We start from the raw sequence: 23,069 nt of genomic DNA on the forward strand, positions 1-23,069 counted from the left end.
TAGTTAAAAGGTCTGGGGTTGATTACAGGTGTGTAGTTTTGCATTTGGAAGCTGTTGCTGTGACCAGACAACATGCGGTCTAAGGAACTCTCAATTGAGGTGAAGCAGAACATCCTGAGGCTGAAAAAAAAGAAAAAATCCATCAGAGAGATAGCAGACATGCTTGGAGTAGCAAAATCAACAGTCGGGTACATTCTGAGAAAAAAGGAATTGACTGGTGAGCTTGGGAACTCAAAAAGGCCTGGGCGTCCACGGATGACAACAGTGGTGGATGATCGCCGCATACTTTCTTTGCTGAAGAAGAATCCGTTCACAACATCAACTGAAGTCCAGAACACTCTCAGTGAAGTAGGTGTATCTGTCTCTAAGTCAACAGTAAAGAGAAGACTCCATGAAAGTAAATACAAAGGGTTCACATCTAGATGCAAACCATTCATCAATTCCAAAAATAGACAGGCCAGAGTTAAATTTGCTGAAAAACACCTCATGAAGCCAGCTCAGTTCTGGAAAAGTATTCTATGGACAGATGAGACAAAGATCAACCTGTACCAGAATGATGGGAAGAAAAAAGTTTGGAGAAGAAAGGGAACGGCACATGATCCAAGGCACACCACATCCTCTGTAAAACATGGTGGAGGCAACGTGATGGCATGGGCATGCATGGCTTTCAATGGCACTGGGTCACTTGTGTTTATTGATGACATAACAGCAGACAAGAGTAGCCGGATGAATTCTGAAGTGTACTGGGATATACTTTCAGCCCAGATTCAGCCAAATACCGCAAAGTTGATCGGACGGCGCTTCATAGTACAGATGGACAATGACCCCAAGCATACAGCCAAAGCTACCCAGGAGTTCATGAGTGCAAAAAAGTGGAACATTCTGCAATGGCCAAGTCAATCACCAGATCTTAACCCAATTGAGCATGCATTTCACTTGCTCAAATCCAGACTTAAGACGGAAAGACCCACAAACAAGCAAGACCTGAAGGCTGCGGCTGTAAAGGCCTGGCAAAGCATTAAGAAGGAGGAAACCCAGCGTTTGGTGATGTCCATGGGTTCCAGACTTAAGGCAGTGATTGCCTCCAAAGGATTCGCAACAAAATATTGAAAATAAAAATATTTTGTTTGGGTTTGGTTTATTTGTCCAATTACTTTTGACCTCCTAAAATGTGGAGTGTTTGTAAAGAAATGTGTACAATTCCTATAATTTCTATCATATATTTTTGTTCAAACCTTCAAATTAAACGTTACAATCTGCACTTGAATTCTGTTGTAGAGGTTTCATTTCAAATCCAATGTGGTGGCATGCAGAGCCCAACTCGCGAAAATTGTGTCACTGTCCAAATATTTCTGGACCTAACTGTACATGCTTGCAGTGAGTGATCGGTCACTCAAGGGGAGCAGGCAGGGAGAAACCACCAAGGACCCACCTGAATGACTAGTCTCCCAAGCGCAACTCTGTCCACAGCGGCTTTTAAAGTGTGTCTTTCTCTGAAACGCTGCATGGTTTCTGGATGAAACCATGCAGCCACTGTACATGCTGCCTGTGCAAGACGTTTTTAAATAGACATTCCAATATTCATTCCTTTGAAGGTTTTTTTTAGGCAGTTTACACAGCAGAATCCATCTGAAGAAATCTCAAAACTCCTATAAAAAATTTGAATTTCCGTTCAATTTCTATTCTGAAAAGTCTGTACAAAGAGTCTACATAGCCAAAATCCTACTTCAAATTGCAAATCTTCTCAAAAACATTGAATTACCTCTAAGTTTCTGCTCCAAAAACTTCTCGAAAAACTCTATGTATACTTAATGAGGTGGTTCACCCCTTTTCATTACTAGCTACATCAATATTATGTTGAGAAACAAGGTTTCTCTCAAATACCTTGTGCTGCCAATAGTGCCTGTAAACGGCGCTATTGCAGTCCACTCACCCCCTTTGCGTGACCCCGGTCTTCGCGACCTCTGAGATACAGTGATGTCATGTCAACTTCCTGTTGACCTGACATCACCACGGTCAGCCCCAGTCATTAGGCTGTGGACGGCGTTTCACCACTCATCACAGCCCAGCATGGCTCCTGTTTGCGGCTCTCTATAGTGAAGGAGAAAGCAGGGAAAGGCTGCAATGTGACGCTCGGCTGTGACGAGCGGCGAAACGCCGCCCACAGCCCAGTCACTCAGGAAGACTGTGGCCCGCCTCAGTTGACGTGACATCAGCGGACATCAGAGGTCAAAGACGCTGGGGGTCAGGGGAATGGGATGAGTAGACTGCAATAGCGCCGCTCAGAGGCACTATTGGCAACACAAGGTATTTGAGAAAAACCTTGTTTCTCAACATAATATCGATGTGGCCTGTACTGAAAAGGGGTGAACCCCCCCTTTAAAGAGTTTGCAAAATTTACCTAACACTCTTTAACCTCTTCACCGCATAACCTTTCCGATCAGCATCAGTTTATGAGATAACTCTGGAATGCTTCAGAATATCCCAATGATTCTAAGACTGCTTTTGATGACACATTGTACTTTATGTAAGTGGTAAATTTTGTTTGATATGATTTGCGTGAAAATATTGGCAAGTTTTGAACTTTTAATTTTGATGCCCTCTAATAAATAACATTTCCAACATGTCTAGTTTACATCAGCATCATTTTTTCAACATTTTTTTTTTACTTAAAAAGTTGGAAGGGTTAAACTTTTATCAGTAATTTTTCAAACAAAATTTATAAAATCAATTTTGTAGGGATCACATTTTATGTGTCTTTGAAACCCCAAAGTGACAGCATTTTAAAACTGCTCACCTGAAAGTGTTCAATACATTTAAGAAATGTATTAACCTTTCAGGTGCTTCACAGGAATTTAAACAATTTGGAAGGAAAAAAAAATAACATTTTAATTTTTCAAACAAAAATGTTGCTTTAGGCCCAAATTTTTATTTTCACACAAGTAACAAAAGAAAATGGACCATCCAATTTGTTGTGCAAATTATCTTGAGTACATTGATACCCCATATGTGGTGGAAAACTACTGTTTTGGCGCACAGCTGGGTTCGAAAGAGAAGGAGCGCCAGTTCACATTTGAAGTGCAAAATAGGCTTGAAAAGATAGAAGATGCCTTGTTGCATTGGCCAAGCCCCTGAAGTGCCTAAACAGTGGAAACCTCACACGTGATCCCATTTTGGAAACTAGACCACTTAAGGAATTTATTTAGGGGTGTGGTGAGCACCATGAACTCACCGGTGTTTCACAGAATTTTATTCTGTTGAGCTGTGAAACTGAAAAGATATATTTTTCCCACAATAATATTGCTTTTGCACTAAATTTTTCATTTTCACAGGCGTAACAAGAGAAAAAAATTGTACAATTTGTTGTGTAATTTCTCATGAGTACATTAATACCCTATATATGGTGAAAAACTACTGTTTGGGATCACTGCAAGGCTCAGAAGGGATAGAGCCCTATTTGACTTTTGGAGCGCAAAACTGGCTGAAATAGATAGCGACCCATATGTGGTTGAAAAGTACTTTTGAGGCAAAGTGCAAAGCTTAAAAGGCAAAGAGTGCTATGTTGGAGTGCAGATTTTGATGGAATGGTATGAAGGTGCAATGTCACTTTGACATACCAGAAAAGCAGACCCTGCATAAGTGACCCCATTTTACAAACTACATCCCTCAATCAATAAATATAGGGGTGCAATGAGTGATATGACATGTGTCTCACAGAATTTTATACTATTGGTTAAGAAAGAATAATTTACCAGTAAAATGTTGTTTTTCCCCCACGTTTTTAATTGTAAATCTCCAAGTGACGAGATTCAAATGTAATCCTAATTGATCCATTCACTGTAGTGAGGAAGCAGAGTTACCCTTGATTCCGTTTGGCCTCTGATCAGTGTTGTCCTCCTTTTCAGAAGTAAACAAAACTGTGGGCAACCACGCTTTTAAGCAAGCTTAAAATGATGGAAACCGCTAGACCATAGTCAAGAGAAAGTCCAAAATAAGTCCATCTGCCTTATTATAGTGAATGTCAGGGGTGTTGTCTAAATCACGTATTTCAGAGATTTACAAAGAAACCCCGGGGTAAGTGCCTTATTGCTATGTTAGTGAAGAAAATAAACAAATCAACAGCAGGTCAAGAAGCGCTTTTATTTATTTTTTACACCGATTACTGTGCAGTATAAGTAATAATGCAGCTTTATTTTTTGGGCCAATGCGATTTCAGATTTATATTGTTTTATTTATGTTCGGCTATTACCACAAACTAAAAAATGCTTTTCTTACAAAAAAGATTTGGCATCACCTTATTTTGAGAGTTATCCTTTTTCTATATTTGTGCTGACAGAGTCATGCTAGGGCTTATATTTACAGGATGAGTTGACGTTTTTATTGGTACCATTTTCAGTCACATAACATTTTTTGACTGCTTTCTATTCCGATTTTTAGGAGGCAAAATGAACGTACAACAGCAATCCAGGAATTGTTTTTTAGGCTTTTTTTTACACCATTCATCGTGTGGTTAAAGTAATCAGACAGCTTTATTGTTCAGGTCAGTAGGATTACAGCAATGCCACATTTATATAATTTTTAATGTTTTGCTCCAGTTATTCAAACACTTTTAACTCCCTCCTCTACCTACCATTGCCCCCTCCACTTTCCTCCCCTCTGCAATAGACTTTGAAGTACATTTCAAAAACAAGATCGGGCAAATCAGACTAGTCTTTACTGCTCAGTTCCTCCATATAACTTACCAATGCCCTTCCCCGAGAACGTCCTCCTCACCATCACTGAAGGAGAGCTTACTCATCTTCTTTCCAAATCACACCTCACTTCTTTAGCACTTGACCCGATCACATCCCACTTCTTAACCAACCTTACAATCACGCTTATCCCAGTCCTAAAACATCTCTTCAACCTATCATTAATTTTTGGTAACTTCACTCCTGCTTTCAAACATGAAACAATCACACCTAACCTAAAGAAACCATTCCTCAACCTGACCTCTTCATTCAGCTATGGTCCCACATCGCTGCTCTTGTTCGAATCCAAACTCATCTGAATTAACCACCACATTCAGAACTTTCAAACAGAACTTGAAAACCCATGGCTTCAAGAACACTTACAAGCTACAAAAACACAGCTGTCACCTCACCACCACTGGAGCTACTGCATCCTCCCAACCTACTGTCTCCTCTCCCATAATCCTCCAGACTGTAACTCTGCAAGGGCAGGGACTTTCTGTTTTTGTTTGTCTTTTATAAACTGTTCATTGTGAAATTTATTTCTGTTTTCACATGTACAGGACCATGGAATCAATGGTGCTTTAGAAATAAACAAATAATAATAATAATGCCTAACAGGTTTGTCATGATTCAGCAGTTGGCAAGTGATCAATGAGTTTATTGCCTCTGGGCCCATATGCGTTTAAGGGTAGCCAGGTTGTAACAATTTTTATTAGTTTGCTTGTATTACTAACACCATGATGCAGTGATATATACATTACAATCATTTATACCTGAAAGTGAATTTCAAGAAGTTGCAAGAATAAGTGCACCTGTTCACATTCCCACTTGCTAAGTGTCTCTTTCACTTGGATGGAACAATAGGGAGTACTAACATTACATATGCTGTTACAAATACAGGACAAGGTTAATTATAACGTTTCATTCAAGCACATCATACCTATCATTCTCTTCTTTGAGGCGATTTTCTCTTCTGTTCTTTATATAATTGGTATAATAGTCTCTGTGAGCTTGTTTTAGCTTTTCTTCATCTTCTGTATATGCGTAATCTGGATCCACATAATTATATCTCTCAGTTTTGGTAAAAATAGTCCTAATGTGAAGTAAAAATAAGCCTGTTAGTTATGTCTTGTCTAATAATAATAACAGCAATAATAACTTTAGGCTATATGTCTGAAAATATCCTGAATAAAAGATTTTTGAAAAATAATATCTTTATATTGGTGTTTTTTGCCTACTTCGATTTAAAAGGCTACAAGCATATGGAGAGTTTTGAAGTGGTCAAAAATGATGAGCTTGTCAAGCAAAAACAGCTCCTTTTTGTGGGTGTTTTTGGAGCGGAATCTGAGCAGAAACTTTTCTCCTGAAAAACTCAAAACTCCTCAAAAACGTGAAGGTTCTGCTCAGTTTCTACTTTGAAAACCTGCAAAAACAGTTTGTGTGAACATAGTCATTGAGTGAAAACTCTCCAAGTCCTCATTCAAATCTCAACATTCCTCAAAAACTGAGTATAGTTTTAGGATACATACACACAACGTCTATTTCATATGGATTCACACTTCAATTAAAAAAAAAAAACCTGCAAGACCTTGTGCAAATGGAGTTTTTAAATGAGTTTTCAGAACAAAAAATGGCTAAGTTCTCATGAAGTCATTTAAAAACTGACACAGCAGCCAAAGTTTCCAAGGTGAACCCGTTTAAAAATGGAGGTGGTTGTTTTCCTAAGGCCTCCTTCACACGTCCGTGTCTCCGGTACGTTTTTGGTCCGTTTCCTCACGTGCCGGAGACACGGGCACATGTAGACCCATTAAAATCAACGGGTCTGTGCACACGTGCGTGTTTTGCCATGGACTGTGTGTAGGTGTGAAGGGAGATAAGGTATGCACACCAGTGACCATGCAAGGGGAACACATGCAATAGCATTCACACAGCGGTTTCTGCTATTGCATGTGTTCCCCTTGCATGGTCACTGGTGTGCATACCTTATCTCCCCATAGTGATTTTTTTTAGGTTTTTGCACCCAGTTCAGACTTAGAATGGTGTTCCAAACGTTATTCCTTATTTGTTAGTAGTTTTTCGTTTGTAAACCCTCCCCAACCACACCTATTGCCAATCCATATCATACGCATAAATAGCCTGGGTCTCAGCTTCCCATACACGGTAAGTTTTTTAACTGCATGAGAGGACACACACAAGCTAGGGACCCCAACGTAGAAAAATACTTTGGCGTAGTGTTGGGGCTCTATTGCATTGATCAATTCAGTAGCTAAATTTCTCTTAATTCATATGTTCATGGCAGTAATGCAGATTCCATTTTTCACATTTTCACTTTTACATATAGCTATTGGATTTTTCAAGTCAGTATTCACACAGCGGTTTCTGCTATTGCATGTGTTCCCCTTGCATGGTCACTGGTGTGCATACCTTATCTCCCCATAGTGATGTTTTTTTAGGTTTTTGCACCCAGTTCAGACTTAGAATGGTGTTCCAAACATTATTCCTTATTTGTAGGTGTGAAGGAGCCGTCAGGTCGTCACAGGGTATTGTGCAAACTGCCCTTCTGTGAAATATCCACCTCCTCCTTGATTACGGGTCCCTAACTTATGATGTTGCCAAAACCAGCTAATCAAAATCCTAGGAACACTCTGCACCACATCCATCAGATACACCAGTGAACGGCATGAGTGGAATAGGGTCGCCCACTTGGGGGATTGGTTAAGGGGAGGTCAGGAGTAGGCCAGTGTAGTGTTGGAAGTGAAGGAGAGAGGAGGTCAGGAGCTGGGCTCCTTGGAAGCAACTAGGTAGCAGATGGTGGTCTGGACCTAGTAGGAGCTGGACTCCCGGTCGCAGGGGATCGTGATAAGGGGCACGGAACTCTCGAGAAGGACAGCCGGCGGCCTTGTACCATCACCGGGCTGAGACCAGGGCATGACGGGGTATGTGGACCCTAGGTCAGGGAGTAGCTTCAGGCAACCTGACAATTTACCCGACGAGAACGGAGCCTTCAAGATCCGCTCTCCACCCACTCCAAAATTGGGGTACTAGCGCAACGAGGGGGATAGGACTTTCCACTAAAACGAGCCAGAAAATCCCTAGCGTGAACCCTGAGAGCAAGCTCCCACAGTTAGCCACCTTGTGGAGCGGTTCCCGACTAGATATACACTACCAGGACCAACTGACAAGTGAACTTAGTGCCAGGAGGAAGGTCATGGATCACCAGGCAACACCAGCGGGGACGGGAAGCAAACTAGCTCCCCTCAGCGGCAGCGATGTCCAGAACTTTGGTTTACCAAGTTGTCGGTGTCAGCTTTATGGACTGAATGAGTACGCAAGTGATCCTTTCACCCCCAACGGCACTCCCCAACACCATCACCGAGTCCCGGGGCATTCCCCCTACCCTTGGAGAGGTTAAATCACCTAGCTGCCCACTGCATCGCCCCCGGGTACTCCCAGCTGCAGCGGTGGTACTCCACCTTACCACACACCACGGGTGGCGTCACAAACTTTAAATATACAATCCCCTGTAAACATCCCCTTTTATTTGAGTGGCCGCACGACCCCGGGTCTGGAGACCTTCGAGCCACCGCGGATCTGGATCCGAGTAGCCTGGCTGCTGACGTTGGGGCGGCACACCTCCAATCTACAATGGGGTAAGTTGGGAATGACAAGGTTCAAGTGCTTATTTACGAAAGCCCAGGCACCTCGAAGAAATGGGGGATAGATAAAGTCTGTAAGCCAGTCATCAGTCAATCTTTGCAATTCATTTGGGCACGGAGGCAGTTGAGGGGGGATATATGTTCTGAGAAATAGTGGAGGGGATATATATGAATTGACTTTGATTAGGAAGGGTGATAGGCCACAGTAAAAAGATGTGATTTTAAGGAGCGTCTGAAGCTGTGAGAGTTGTGGATTGTCCTAGTTTGCTGGGGTAGAGCATTCCAGGGGACTGGTGGAGCTCAGGAGAAGTCTTGAAGCCAGGAGAGGGAGGTTCAGATTAGTGTGAATGTTAGTCAAAAATCGTTTGCGAAGCGTAGAGAATGGGTAGGGTGAAAGAAAGAGATAAGTGTTGAAATGTAGGAGGGTGCCGTCATGTGAAGAGCTTTGTGCGTGAGAACCAGCATTTTAAATTGCATCCTAAAATGTATGGGCAGCCAGTGCAATGACTGGCACAGAGTGGAAGCATTCGAATAACGATTAGCCAGATAGGTGATTCTGGATGCAGCATTAAGGATGGACTGGAGACGGGTAAGTCTAGTGAAGGGGAGGCCAAGTAATAGAGATTTACAGTAATCAAGACAGGAATGGATCAGGGCCACAGTGAGGGTTTTTGTTGTTTCCATGGTGAGAAAGGGGTAGATTCTAGAGATATTCTTCAGGTGCAGTCGACAAGAGTGGGTGAGAGAGTGTATACAGGAGGTGAAGGAAAGATTGGTGACAAGAATAACACTCAGACAGAGAGCCTGTTGCCTAGGCGTTATCGTGGTACCATACACAGAGAGGCAGATATCAGGTTTAGGGATGTTAGTAGACGATGGCAGGAGAAGTTCTGTTTTGGAAAGGTTATGTTTCAGATAGAGAGCAGACATGATGTTTGAAACTGCAGATACTGGTGTTCTGTAGTACAGCGGGAGGCAGGTCAGGGGATGAAGTGTAGTTGAGTATCATCAGAATAAAGATGATACTGGAAGCCAAATTTGCTGATGGTCTGTCCAATTGGGGCAATGTAGAGAGAGAAGAGAAGAGGGCCAAGAATTGAACCTTGAGGGACCACAACAGTGAAAGAAAGAGACAAAGATGTGGAGCCAGAAAATGATACAGTAAAAGAGCGGTCAGAAAGATAGAAAGAGAACTAGGAGAGATGAGTCCTTTAGACCAATTGAGTGGAACATGGTGAGTAGGAGTTTGTGGTCAACAGTGTTGAAAGTTGCAGAGAGGTCAAGAAGAATAAGCAGAGAGTAGTCGTCATTATGTTTTGTTGTCAGAAGGTCACGTTGATGAGAGCAGTTTCTGGCAAATGTAGCGGGTAGAAGCCAGACTGTATTAGATCTAGAAGGGAGTGAGTGGAGAGGTAACGAGAGCTCCAAGAGTTTAGAGATCAAGGTGAGATTGAAAACCGGTCTGTAATTATTTGTACAGGAACGATGGATCAAGAAAAGTTTTTTTAATAATGAAGTAATGATAGCGTGTATGAGGGAGGAAGGGAAGATACAAGAAGAGAGAGAGATTGAAGATTTTAGTTAGGTTAGTAGTGACAACCGGAAAGAGGGACTGAACTAGGTGTGAAGGGAAGTGGTCAGTAGTGTAAGTGGTAGCACGAGAAGAAGAGAGGAGTCTGGAGACTTCTTCTTCTGTTACTGGGTCAAATGTGGAGAGTGAGCCAGATAGGATGTGGGGAGGGATGGGAATCTTGACGTGTGGTGGCCGGTAGCCGATTTCCTGACGGATATTTCCTATTTTCCCTGTGAATTGGACAACTGTAAAGGTGGCTTTACACGCTACGATATCGTTAATGTTTTATCGTCGGGGTCATGTTGTTAGTGACGCACAACCGGCATCATTAACGATATCGCAGCATGTGACACTTACCAGCGTCCTTAAGCGACCTCAAAAATGGTGAAAATCGTTCACCATGGAGAGTTCGTCCCAAACTCAAAAATCGGTAAGGGTTGTTTATCCATGTTGTTCATCGCTCATGCGGCAGCACACATCGCTGTGTGTGACACCGCAGGAGCGAGGAATGTCTCCTTACCTGCCGCTGGCCACAATGTGGAAGGAAGGAGGTGGGCGGGATGTTACGTCCCGCTCATCTCCGCCCCTCCGCTTTGATTGGCTGGCCGCTTAGTGACGTCGCGGTGACGCCGAACGTCCCTCCCCCTTGAGGGAAGGATTTTCGGCAGTCACAGCGACGCAGCCGACCAAGTAAGTGCGTGTGACGCTGCCGTAGTGATAATGTTTGCTGCGGCAGCGATCACACGATATAGCATGTGCGACGGGGGCGGGTACTTACACGCTCGATATCGTTAGAAATTGCTAGCGATATCGTACCGTGTACAGCCACCTTTAGTCTCCTGGATCATGATTAACAAGTTGCAAGTTTACTGCTCAAAACGTGAAGGTATTTTGTGCCTGCTTTTTTTACAATGACAAGCAAAAGGGTAACAATGTTTTGATTTCAGGCTCCATATCTTACTATCCACTACAGCTCTGAATGTGAAACTACCTTCATTTTAGAGGCAATCACCTTGGCTATCTGATACATAAATTTGACTTGCAACTATATAGCACATGATTCTTGTCATGTCGCTGCATTGTCACTGTTTTGCTCCTAAAATCTAAATTTTTATTACTTTATTAGTATTTTTTAAATCCACCTTTGGCTTCCAGCACTGCCTGACTCCTTCTGGGCATGCTGTCAATTAGATTCAAGCATGTCTCAACCAAAATCTGTCCCCAGGTCTCTTCTACACATTCCCATTATTGGTGCAAACTGGTCGAATCACTTGGGTATGTATACAGCTTTTTCTTCAACTCTACCCAAAAGTGTTGGATTGGGTTGAGGTCTAAGGACTGTGGGGGTCAATCCAGCCCCTCTACTTCATTGTGATTGACACATTTCTGCGACAATTTCGACATATGCTTCTGGTCGTTGTCCTGCTGAAACACTGTCGCCCTTTTCATACCCATAGTACTCAAGTGTACAAAGTAACTTGTCTAGTAGGATACTCACATATAGCTCAGCATTAAAACCATCATTGATCTTGGCCACGTATCCAACAGTTTTGGCTGAGAAACAACCCAATATCAACAGGCTGCCTCCACCGAACTTGACAGTTCCTTCAATTTCTCAGTCCTTTAGCACCTTTTCCTTTCTTTTTCCAGACCCATTTCCCCCACTAAAGCCTAGTCCATTGACTTTTGTCTTATCGCTCCAAATCATTTGTTTCTTATCTTCTACTGTCCAGTTTATGTATTTTTTTGCAAACTCGAGCCAACACTTCTTATGATGATATTGAAGTCTTCACCTTTTTTCAGGCCACCATTCCAGACTTGTATAATGTGCCTTGCAAGGCCGTTTGTGATTTCATTATTATAAAGCATATGAGCCACCATCACTTCCGTGGTTGTCACGCCAGAGCTGATAGACCTTGTGGTGAGCCGACTTGTTGACTCCGATATTTTCCTGGACGTCCACGTCTTGGCTTTTGAATGAATGGACAAACTTCATTTCCTATTCTTCCGACCATCATGTCCCTCATATGATGCAGTTTGGCAATTTGCCGGGTCGATGAGCTGGATGATGCTGTTTCTCATTTCTTGGGAAATCTTTGTGACGCTCTGGCGCCGCCAGGTGGTCACACACAAAATAGACCCCCACATAACACCTTCCCTCACAGGCTTACACCGAGCCAAGCAACCCTAGTCACCCACCTGGGTAGTAAAGGCACACCAGTGGGCGGGACCAGGCGGAAGGAAAATGCCCACCTAGGTTCTAGAGAACCCGGGGTGGGGAAAAAGAGCTGTTCTTGTTCTAGTTTGGTTGCAGTTGAGTCTTGAGTTGGAGTGGAAAGGAGTAGTTGAGCTGAGAGGAGAAAGTGAAGTTCAAGTGCAAGCCAGAGAGGAAAGGCATCGTGGTTGGAGCCCCGGCATGCTGGCTAGGTGGCAGGCGGTGGTCCGTGTCTGTCAGGAGATGGGAAAACGGCTGCCAGAGATCCAAGGTGGACCGGGAAAGGGTAGGAGCCCGCCGGTACCGACACCGGAGAACCGACCCAGAAACCGTGCACAGAGGGGGTACCTGGACCCTGAAGCAAGAACCGGAACCACCGGCTTTGTTAATTCACCAGTTGAGGACAGGATTATAGGTCCTGTCCCACCCAAAGTCCCACAAGAGCAGACTAGCAGCCCACCGCGGGGGATAGGGCATCCGCCAGGGCCTGTTAGATCCCAAGGGTCAGCGCTTGTGGGCACGGCTCCCACCCGTAGTTCTGGGAGCGGACTCTCATGTTCCACACCGGGAAGTCCTAGGAAAACTAAAAACAGTGCAGCGGAAAGTGACACAGACCATCACCCCGGGTGAGGGACCAAAATACACCTGGCCGCGGCGGTTGGCCACTGGCACCTTGGTTTACCACTGGACTTGTGTGATTTCTTTGACTGCAAGTACACTAACATCCCCCGGTCTGACCGGGCACGACGGCCTCTGCAGCCACCATCCTCAGCACAGTGACACTGGGCCCCGGGGCATCCACCCCTACCCACGGAGGGTTAAAAACAACTAAATGCCATCCCAACGCCCCCGGGTGCTCCCTAACAGCAGCGGTGGTACCCTATCTTATCACACGCCGTGGGTGACGTCACGGACAATATAGAGGATCCCACATACAACCAAATTCCCCTTTTTATTCAAAGTGTCCGCGAGACCCCCGGGTCCGGAGACCCCTCGAGCCATACCGTGGATCCAAGCAGCCCGGCTGCTACTTACGTGGGGGTGGCACATCTTCATGGCTGCTCTTTGATTCTAACCAGTGACCTTCCACATGGGAATCAACCTAATAAATCCCTAAGCTATTAGGGATTGTAAGTGCAGGTTGTAATTTCCAGTATACTGGAAGAACTTGCAGGAGCAAAACAGTAACAATGCAGTGACATGACAAGAATCTGCATAATTAATCATATGCTAAATAGTTACAAGTCAAACTTATGTATGAGAGAGCAAAGGGGATTGTCTATAAAATGACGGTGGTCTCGCGTTCAAAGCTGTAGATGGTGTGATATGGAGCCTGAAAGTCAAACGTTCAAAACATTGTTACCCTTTGGCTCATTAGTGTATGTCTATTCTAATGGAATTTTAATGACATTTTTAAACAATAAATATTATTGTCCCCATATAGCTGGACTTTCGAATGCTTTTACATAATACTTTTTTGTTATACTTTGAAAAAGTAGGAGGAATTATGTCCCTTTTGGCTAATATTGGAGAAAGGTGGAGAAGAGCTCTCTAAGTTGCTGACAGAGAAAGGGACGAATAAAGACACCATGACCTTGGCAAACCATCTCATTGGCCCAAAAATAGTTTTAAGGGAGTCAATACTGGTGCTGGATGCTTTTAAATAAAGGTCCTATTTCAATAGAAAGTATACAGAGCACTACTACATGGTCGTATACTGAGTGAGAATAGTACTGTAGAATGTCCTAATTACAAATATATGTTATCAATGATTATTTTTTTGCATTATGCATTAAACTAAGGCATGTGACATGCCCGGCCGGGGGTACTCAGAACCAGGCCGAACTAGTCCGGGGATGTCAGCAGTGGCGGGGGTCTGGCCTGCGGTGTCTTTCAAATAATAGGGAATGATGATGGGATTTATATTTTTAGAGATTTATTTAAAGTTTGTGATGCCACCTCTGGTTTTGCGGCTATGTGAGCCGCCGCTGTGCTATGGGATTCCCGGGGCAGGTGATGAGGGCACAGCTGAGGTGTTTGTACTTCCAACAGATAGAGTGTGGCCCCGAGATAACCATTGATGATAGGAAAAGTCTATAATGGCAGATTGTGATGCAGGAGGAATGGAGACGACACCAGGGCTTTGCAACAAGTCTTTTACTCACTGTACCAGTTGTCAGTTGACAGTCAGATTAGTCCACCATGGTATGCTGGGATCCTCAGTGATGGGCAAGCACCGATCCCGAATAAGTCCGAGGCCAGTACCAGTTCTCCCTTTTTTTTGCCTTTCCTGGCCGTCTCTTTTCGCTGACTTTCACCCTCCTGTCCTGTGCCTCCACACACAGTGCCCTGTACCAGGGACCACGGGCCACTAGTGGGAATGTTGCCTGCGTGGCTCCCTCCGGGAACTTTCGAAGGGATTTCTGCCTGCCTGGCTCCCTGGTCCTCTGTGACCCCCATCCAGCGGATTTGTGTGCTGCTTGTGGCCCAAAGGTGTGTACAGCCACCCTGGCCTCCGGTGTTACTAGGAAGTCCGGAAGTATCGTCCTAGCCTAGGGACCGGGACCTCGTTTGCGACCAATCCCTTCAACTTAAGCTGTTGCTTGTCAAATATGACTATAGGGGGTCTGACACACTCCTCACCTAAGTCGCTGGGATTCTCTCTTCAGTCTCCTCAGAGCCGAGCAGGACCCCAAGAGTCCTCACTCCTCGTCGGTCTCCTCCCTCCTCCTGACTGACTATCTCTGTCAACTTTCAAACTTAGCTCTGCCCATTTTACCTCAGACTGCTCACCCACTAACCTCCACCTCCTGGATGGTTCTAGAGACAGTGCATGGGGCTTAAGTGCCATAACCAGACTACTGGTCGCTAACCATTAATTGGACCTGCCCCAGCCATGATCTAATGTGTGAGCTAATAATTAGGTGTCTGCGGGTTTTTGGTGCGTGAACCGATAGATGGCCTCTTTCTTACCCAGGATGGGGCACCACACCTATGACTGAGTGAGGTGCAGTACCTCTGTGGCGATGGTAGCCTCAGGTGCGCCACACTTGCTGCTGCTAATTTATGATCATTCAGCTCAGTACATACTTGATTTTTATAGTTTCATAGTGTTTTTAGGTTTAAGGTAGACATAAGTCCATAAACTTAAACTTATAGCCCAATGTGATGACCTATTGGAAGACAAAAAGCCGAGGAGGCAGATTAACTAGTGCATGGACGGTAAAGCAGCATGGCTCCTACTTAGCAGCCTAATGAACCCACCATAACCATGAGAAGTAAAAGCTATTAGAAAAGCAGCCATATTATTCTGGCAGCATATGTAAGAAACTGTAAAAGTATAAAGACGCCTATAAACTCACATTAAATCAGTATATAATATGTATAGTTATACATACCTATAATGCGTATTACGATCACTAGGTCGCATACTTGCAGATCGGTCATTTGGAAATGCCAGCATCACATTTTGGTCTGCACTGATTGTGTGCTTGTGATCGTGGATATGAGTTTTGTCTGCCTTCAATGTAGCAGTGCGAGTGGATCCAGTAAATACTGCTGTTTCCTCTGGTGCCACTTGGACAAATTGGCCAGTGGGGTTACTAATCACAGGAGTTATACCTGCAGGATGGACATTACTAAGATTATTCCAGTGCAATATCAGTGATTCAATAGGTCCAAATAATAAAAATAATAATAGTAGTAAATACATGAAAGGAAATCCTCTAATGCTGCCTTTGCTATAAATTCTGTGTGAGAACCACTGGAGAGAACTAAGATGACCTCATGATGAGGTCACCCCAGGTCAGAGCAGCGAGACACACAGTAATGTGTGAGCTTCAGCGGACAGTGTTTGAGTTGTGACGTCATGAGTTCACCAGTGCCGTGATTATTCTTACACCAAGTATCACCAAGTATGGCTCTTCAAAGGAGAGGAAACACAAAAGTAGAAAAAACTGAAAAATAATTAATCCTTAAGGGGTTAAATGAAGGTGTCATTTAACAGTCAGAGTGCGCAAGTAACTTGCATGCATTCTCATCGCCGTTCTACTCACTGCTCCCATCGCACTGCTCCTCTCAGGCTCAGGTCTGAGCATCAAATGGACAGGTGCATCTTCCTGCTGTCTGCACCTAGCTATATGAAGGTGTGGGATGATGCTGCAAAAATTTAGCAATGCTGTGTCCTGCAGCATTAAGCTTTTCTGTCCTATCCCCTGCCAGCAGGGGATATATTAGGCAGCTCCTCCCTCCATATGGTGCTTGAACTTAGGTTCCTAGCTACTTCCAATCGCTAGTGTTCCTTCTAGGTGTGTGCCTGTATCATCTCTCCAGCTTTTGACCCAATTTGTCCCCTCATTTTCTCTGACCCCTCTGCTCCTGACCTTGACATTGTATTTTGACCCTGTGTTACCTGCCCTGACCTTGAACTGTCTCATTACATCTCTGCTTCTTCCTCATATTCCTACCTTGACCCGTCGATTAGCTGCTGCAGGTCTGGGCACTGCCCTGGAGTGGCACCTGGTGACTACCTGTGGCCAAGTCTATCCTCACCCTCAGAGGCTCTAGCTAAAACCAGGTATTTACCTAGTTACGCCCCTCCAGGGTAAATTTGGCCAGTGGCGCAGCGATTCCACACCTACCGCCATCACAGTGCACTACAATGTAATATTTTCTGACAATCTCTAAAACGAGGTCACAGTTTTACTGCAGAATGCCAAAATTCAACATTTTTCATACGTGACAAACCTGGGTCTAAAAATTGCGTTACTATGCCTATAATTAGTTATAATTAGTACTCCTCTGAATAACCTGTACTAACCTGCCAAGCAGGGTGACATGTAGGCACACACAGCTTGGCGCAGGTCATTCAGAGATGCACTAAGTAGCTTCTCGGCTTTGTATTTTTCTTAGAAGTGGATATTTCTAGAATGAGTACCTAAAGATACTTTTTCCTCATATACAGCACCATTAATAGATTTTTAGCTTAGAGTTAAGGCTGCTTTACACGCTGCGATATTGTGACCGATATCGCTAGCGTGGGTTCCCGCCCCCATCGGTTGTGCGACATGGGCAAATCGCTGCCCGTGGCGCACAACATCGCCCAGACCAGTCACACTACTTACCTGCCCTGCGACGTCGCTGTGACCGGCGAACCTCCTCCTTTCTAAGGGGGTGGTTCGTTCAGCGTCACAGCGACGTCACAGCTGCGTCACTGAACCGCCGCCCAATAGAAGCGGAGGGGCGGAGATGAGTGGGACGAACATCCCGCCCACCTCCTTCCTTCCGCATTGCGGGCGGGAGGCAGGTAAGGAGAGGTTCCTCGTTCCTGCGGTGTCACACGTACCGATGTGTGCTGCCGCAGGAATGAGGAACAACTTCGTTACTGCTGCAGCAACGATTTTAGAGAATGGACCCCCATGTCACCGATTAGCGATTTTGCACGTTTTTGCAACGATGCAAAATGGCTCAGAGGTGTCACACGCAACGGCATCCCTAAAGCGACCGGATGTGCGTCACAAATTCCGTGACCCCAACGAGATCGCTTGAGCGATGTCGCAGCGTGTAAAGTGGCCTTCGCTCTATGGTTTTCAGCTCCTTTAAGAACATTCTTTGAATCTGAATATTTCTATCTATATATCTATATGATAAAAGCAGGCAATATCTTTTAGGACACAATATGCCTAAAAGTCTCCAATTACAACACAAGTACTAAAAAAAAACAAACCTTACCTGGGTTGATTTTCATAACAATTTTCTTGACTAAAGGTTTGCAAACTGCCATAAAACTCAGCTTTTTCTGATGAAAGGCTTTCATTTTCAAAGACAGCAAATTATCATCTGATGTGGGACCCAAAATATCCATCACTTGCTTTACATTAAAGGATCCTACTTGGTGTGGTATAAATGAAAACATCACTGTCTAGAAGAAAAAAAAGGACAGCGCAATAATATAAGATACAAAAGAGACAGCAAAAGAATTGATTGTTATATTTTCTGTACTAAAAATGCTCTTAGGGAAAATGTCTTCAATTTTAGGGCTTTTAGCTACAGGCAGGCACAATGTCAGCAATCCAAAAGGTAGAGAAAATAAAACTATAATTCATTGTGTTTTTTTCGGATTCTATTATTTCTACCGCTGTGCACTTTTAAAGCCTGACTCTAAATCCACTTTTTCTTTTTTTTGCTGAATGGTAATTTGTGATAAATTCCTAATGCTAAACTTCTGAAATATATTTAATTTGAATATTTTGATTAAATTGTAAAAGTTGTGTTCTACTAAATAACTCCAAGACTATTACATTTGGTTTCAATTTTGCTTTAGAAATGATGAATTATGTTCATTCTCTTCCAGAATAAGTGGTTACACCTTAACATTTTTCATTTTTAAGATGATTGTTTAAATTCAGTATGTTCATGGATAAAAAGATAAAAAAGGCACTGAAGCCGCACAAATATTTTCAGAGCTGCTTCCTTTAGATTCTGAGGGAAAATGTCATAGAAATGCTTAACTTTTTCAATTGGAATCGTTATTCCAATTAATGTATGATGCTTATTAGAGGGTACAGCGCATAGTAGAAATAATAGGACACAGGACAGTATAGAGGAAAGGGCTGGAAACCCCAGGGCCTGCAGAATAAATAGTTTTATGGTGCTGTGGACACACAATTACAGGACGAAGCGATTATATCTAATGTATAAAGCTATGATAATTGTATTTAGCTGCAGGGTAATCCAGGATAATCTGCGCATGCGCTGCTGACCATTTGCTCTACTATTTAGAAGCTCTTTCAGTATGGTAACATTAAAGGGTTTTTTTGTGGTTTTATTTTAGAAATAAACATTGTTGCTAATTGGTAATTGAAACTGTGAATTGACATTTGCTTAAGTGGAATGTGGGTTTTGCTACCTATCTGAGAGCAGCATGATGTAGGAGTATATCACTTACTAAGCTTCTTACTGTCACTGTGATAAAATCAATTTTTTGAATCCTATTGGCTATGTAAAACATGTAAAATCCACCAAGACTACTGATTAGCAGTAGGGCTTGCCGGACCCGAACGTAAAAGTACGGATCCGCGCAGTTTCAAACTTGCGAGGGTGCCAAGCCCCAGGTCCGGGAATCCAGGTGTTTGTTGCGGATCCTCTCACTGACATGACTAAAAAAGACACGAGACTCTGGCATCTCCACCATCAGGGATAATCCGGAGGTCAGGGATATCCTAGGTTCCCTAGCGTGCGGGACAGTACAGGAGCCCCTGATCTTCGCTACCCTACAGTCACCTTGTGAAAATATTATATTGCTCTAAGTTGGGGTAGCAAAAAACTGGCGACAGATTCCCTTTAAGGAATTTTGTTTTTCTATACCCAGCACCGACAACAACATTGACTGCTTCAACCAAAAATTCCGCTGCTTCATGTTAACAGAGCAGCTCTTCTGGTTCCGGGCTTTCCTGTCAATGCCCCAACAGTGTCATGCTTATTTATAGCCGGCATTAAACAGTTAGGCAGCGGGGTGCCAGCTGTAAATCAGCATGGAGTTGGCAGTCACACCCCATCAACGCCCCAATGTGACGTAAGTGGAAGCCGCTGAATCGCTGGCAGGAGCAGTCTGTGACTGCAAATTTCTGAAAGATCATTGCTAAAAAGAAAAAAAGAAACACTACTGGATAACCCCTTTAAAGTAACAGCCCTAGTGCAAAATCTGCAATAGGGACCCCAAATCTTACATTTCTTTATTAGTTGAAGGAAAGAAAAATTCTTCAGCTCACCTGTTGCCCGGACTGCTGGACCTTGCGGGTGCCTAGGATCCGTCGGTGAGTCCCAACCGGTTAGTGGATGAAGGAAATAGGAAAAATGATCCGGCACTGATTCTCCTTTTAAGATAAAATCTCTACAGTCTTTATTAGAAATATTAAAAACATCGTGAAGGCCGAGTAAAGATTCATACTCGGCCTTCACGATGTTTTTAATATTTCTAATAAAGACTGTGGAGATTTTATCTTAAAAGGAGAATCAGTGCCGGATCATTTTTCCTATTTCCTTCATTTCTTTATTAGTACTGGTCTTCGCATATACAAGTAGGCAAAGGGTACATTTAGTGCACTCATAGGCTCCACGGTGTGGTTATGACTTAAAGGGATTTGCCTACAAACCCAGTTCATTTAAATGAATAGATCATGGAATAATAATAAGGTCAACAATTGGATGTGTTTAAAAAAAAAATGTTCCTGTACTGAGATAAAAAAATGCTGCTGCTGTTTACTATATCTATTGCGGTTTTTGACCATACAGGGACATGGTCTGAACATACCACATCTCATTCGCAGGGAAGTAAAAAAAGTATACAAACATTACAGCAAGGATCACAAATAATTATTCTTCCTTTGAGGTAAAACAGTTTTCAAAAATAGGAATGGAAATGTTTTACCTCAAAAAAAGAATCAGCTGCGATCCCATGATGTCCTATCTGTATACTTTATTACGTCCTCCCCTACCCAGGAGATGTGGTATGATCAGGCCACGTTCCTGTATGGTCAGACACAGCCATTACACAGTACACAGCAGGGGCACATATATAAGATTATCTCAGCACAGGAACATTTCTTTTAAAACACATCAAATTGTGGAACTTATTATTGTTCCAAAATGTATTGATTAAAACAAACTTTAAAATGAACTTTGCTCATGGGAAAAGACCTTCAAATCTCTGCACCCATATTAGTTATGTAAATATTAAAGAATCTATAGCAGATCCTACAATGCCCATGTGAACAGAGCCTTGTTTAGTCACAGTTTGCTTTATAGAGATTGCCTTATTTCAGATATCAATCGCAAATTATAGTAATCCATGTCTGATCAGCTGGGGTTTGAATGATATTTCCTTCTCATCACTAGGACGAAGTCTCCACTTACCTGACTCACCCTTCTCCAACATAGCTGTCTTGTTAGCAACTGGCTATATTAGTAGGACTATACAGCCGTCAGCCAACAGCTGTGATATTGTAATCATTTTTTACATTGTGCTTTTATTACACTCTGGAGTCTGTAAAGACTGACAGGACCATTTAACAGCACCTAAAACAAAAAACTAGAAGATCTCATAAAACAAGGCCTCACATAGTGTAATTTGTGTAGAAATAAAAAAGTTGTGGCTATGTTTTCTGTTTTATTTGTTTGGCCAGTTAAAATAACACTTATGTTCATCTCTTGTGCCAATGCCGTTCCAGCAGTGTTGGCATTCGCTCTCCTGGGACTCATGTAACATTGTTATATCATGTGACCCCTGTGCCCAATCAGTGCCGGATCACTTTCTCCCCTTCAGACGTAATGAACATTAAGAGGAAGTCAGAGCTGTGGCTGGCAGCTCACTTCCTTTTGATATTTGATAAATCCGAGGGAGAGGAGATTGGGTGTAAGGCTTGAGTGATGTTAAAAAGTCATGTGAGCCCTAGGAGAGCAAATGCTGTCATCGCTGGAAAAACAAAATGGGAGGAGCTGGGGGCATGGCAAGGTGGGCTTCACAGCTTGTATAATTAAGGAGCGTTGACATTTTGTATACCAAAAATCTCACTCTGGTACCTGACAGTAGTGAGATCTCTGGTTTAGTGCATTGAGATTCACCCCACTTTTACAACGATGAATCAAGAGCATCTGATTCCAGCACACTCCTTCATTCAAGACTGGGCCCATGATCTTTATTGAAGATCACTTGATACTGGAATCTTATACTGACATGGAGACATCTAATATCTCCATCTACTTTAAGAGCTGCATTCAAAATTCTGCTGGATTTCTTGGTGTTAGGGGTACTTTACACGCTGCTAGCGAGCGTACCCGCCCCCATTGGTTGTGCGTCACGGGCAAATCACTGCCCATGGTGCACAACATCGCTAACACTTGTCACACGTACTTACCTGCCTAACCACGTCGCTGTTACCTGTGAACCGCCTCCTTTCTAAGGGGGCGGTTCATGCGGCGTCACAGCGACGTCACACGGCAGTCATCCAGTAGCAGAGGAGGGGCGGAGATGGGCGACTGGAACATCCCGCCCACCTCCTTCCTTCTTCATTGCCGGTGGACGGAAGTAAGCAGATGTTCGTCGCTCCTGTGGTGTCACACATAGCGATATGTGATACCGCAGGAATGACGAACAACATCGCTACTCACCAGACAACGATATTTGGTGTTTGGACGACCTCTCCAACACCAACGATTTTTACCACTTTTGCGATCGTTGAAGGCCGCTCGTATGTGTCATACACTGCGATGTCGCTAACGACGCCGGATGTGCGTCACAAACACCGTGACACCGAAAATAAATCGTTAGCAATGCCGCAGCGTGTAAAGTACCCCTAAGGGTAAGTACACAATGCGTTTATTAGGCACCTGCATATCGACTGCATTTTTTATGCAAAAGACACTTCAGGAAAAAGCCATCAATGTTTTCCCTGAAGCATGTTCTTTGGCGTCTTTTTGGTTGATTTTGCAGTGGCTTTGACACCAGTGTCTTTTTTTTAATTTTATCTATAAACTAGTGAGCGGGTTCAAAGCTGAACGATTGTAGAAAAGTCAGGTCACTTCTTGTAGCCACTTCACGGCTGAAGAGATGTAAAGAAAACAGTTTTAATAACGTAGTGTATATATTAATTCATTTTAGCATTTTTGAGTGCTTTTTTGGATACATTTCTGGCAGAATTTGCCTTTACAGAGTGTTATTGCACATAAGCAGCCTTAAGCGGCAGAATTTTATGTCTCATTGATGTCTCACTGTTGACCCAGTAACCCTAATAGGGACAGTAGGAAAGTGAAGAATAGGATTCTGAATGTTGGCTTGAATAAGAACCTAAAATAAGTAAATCAAGATACTGATTTACATTGTAAAACAGTGTTCC

General features: G+C 43.4%; 1 protein-coding gene across 1 annotated transcript in view; it reads right to left on the reverse strand.

The window, feature by feature from the left end:
• Positions 1-23,069, reverse strand: part of CFAP47 (cilia and flagella associated protein 47) — a 1,094,449-nt gene that overhangs the window by 1,002,252 nt on the left and 69,128 nt on the right. The window contains 3 exon segments of the mRNA XM_075333814.1: positions 5,674-5,826; positions 15,576-15,798; positions 17,908-18,097. Of these exon segments, the coding sequence (XP_075189929.1) occupies positions 5,674-5,826; positions 15,576-15,798; positions 17,908-18,097 (566 nt within the window).

This window comes from Anomaloglossus baeobatrachus, chromosome 2, assembly GCF_048569485.1.
Source record: "Anomaloglossus baeobatrachus isolate aAnoBae1 chromosome 2, aAnoBae1.hap1, whole genome shotgun sequence".
In the NCBI taxonomy this organism is placed as follows: domain Eukaryota; kingdom Metazoa; phylum Chordata; class Amphibia; order Anura; family Aromobatidae; genus Anomaloglossus; species Anomaloglossus baeobatrachus.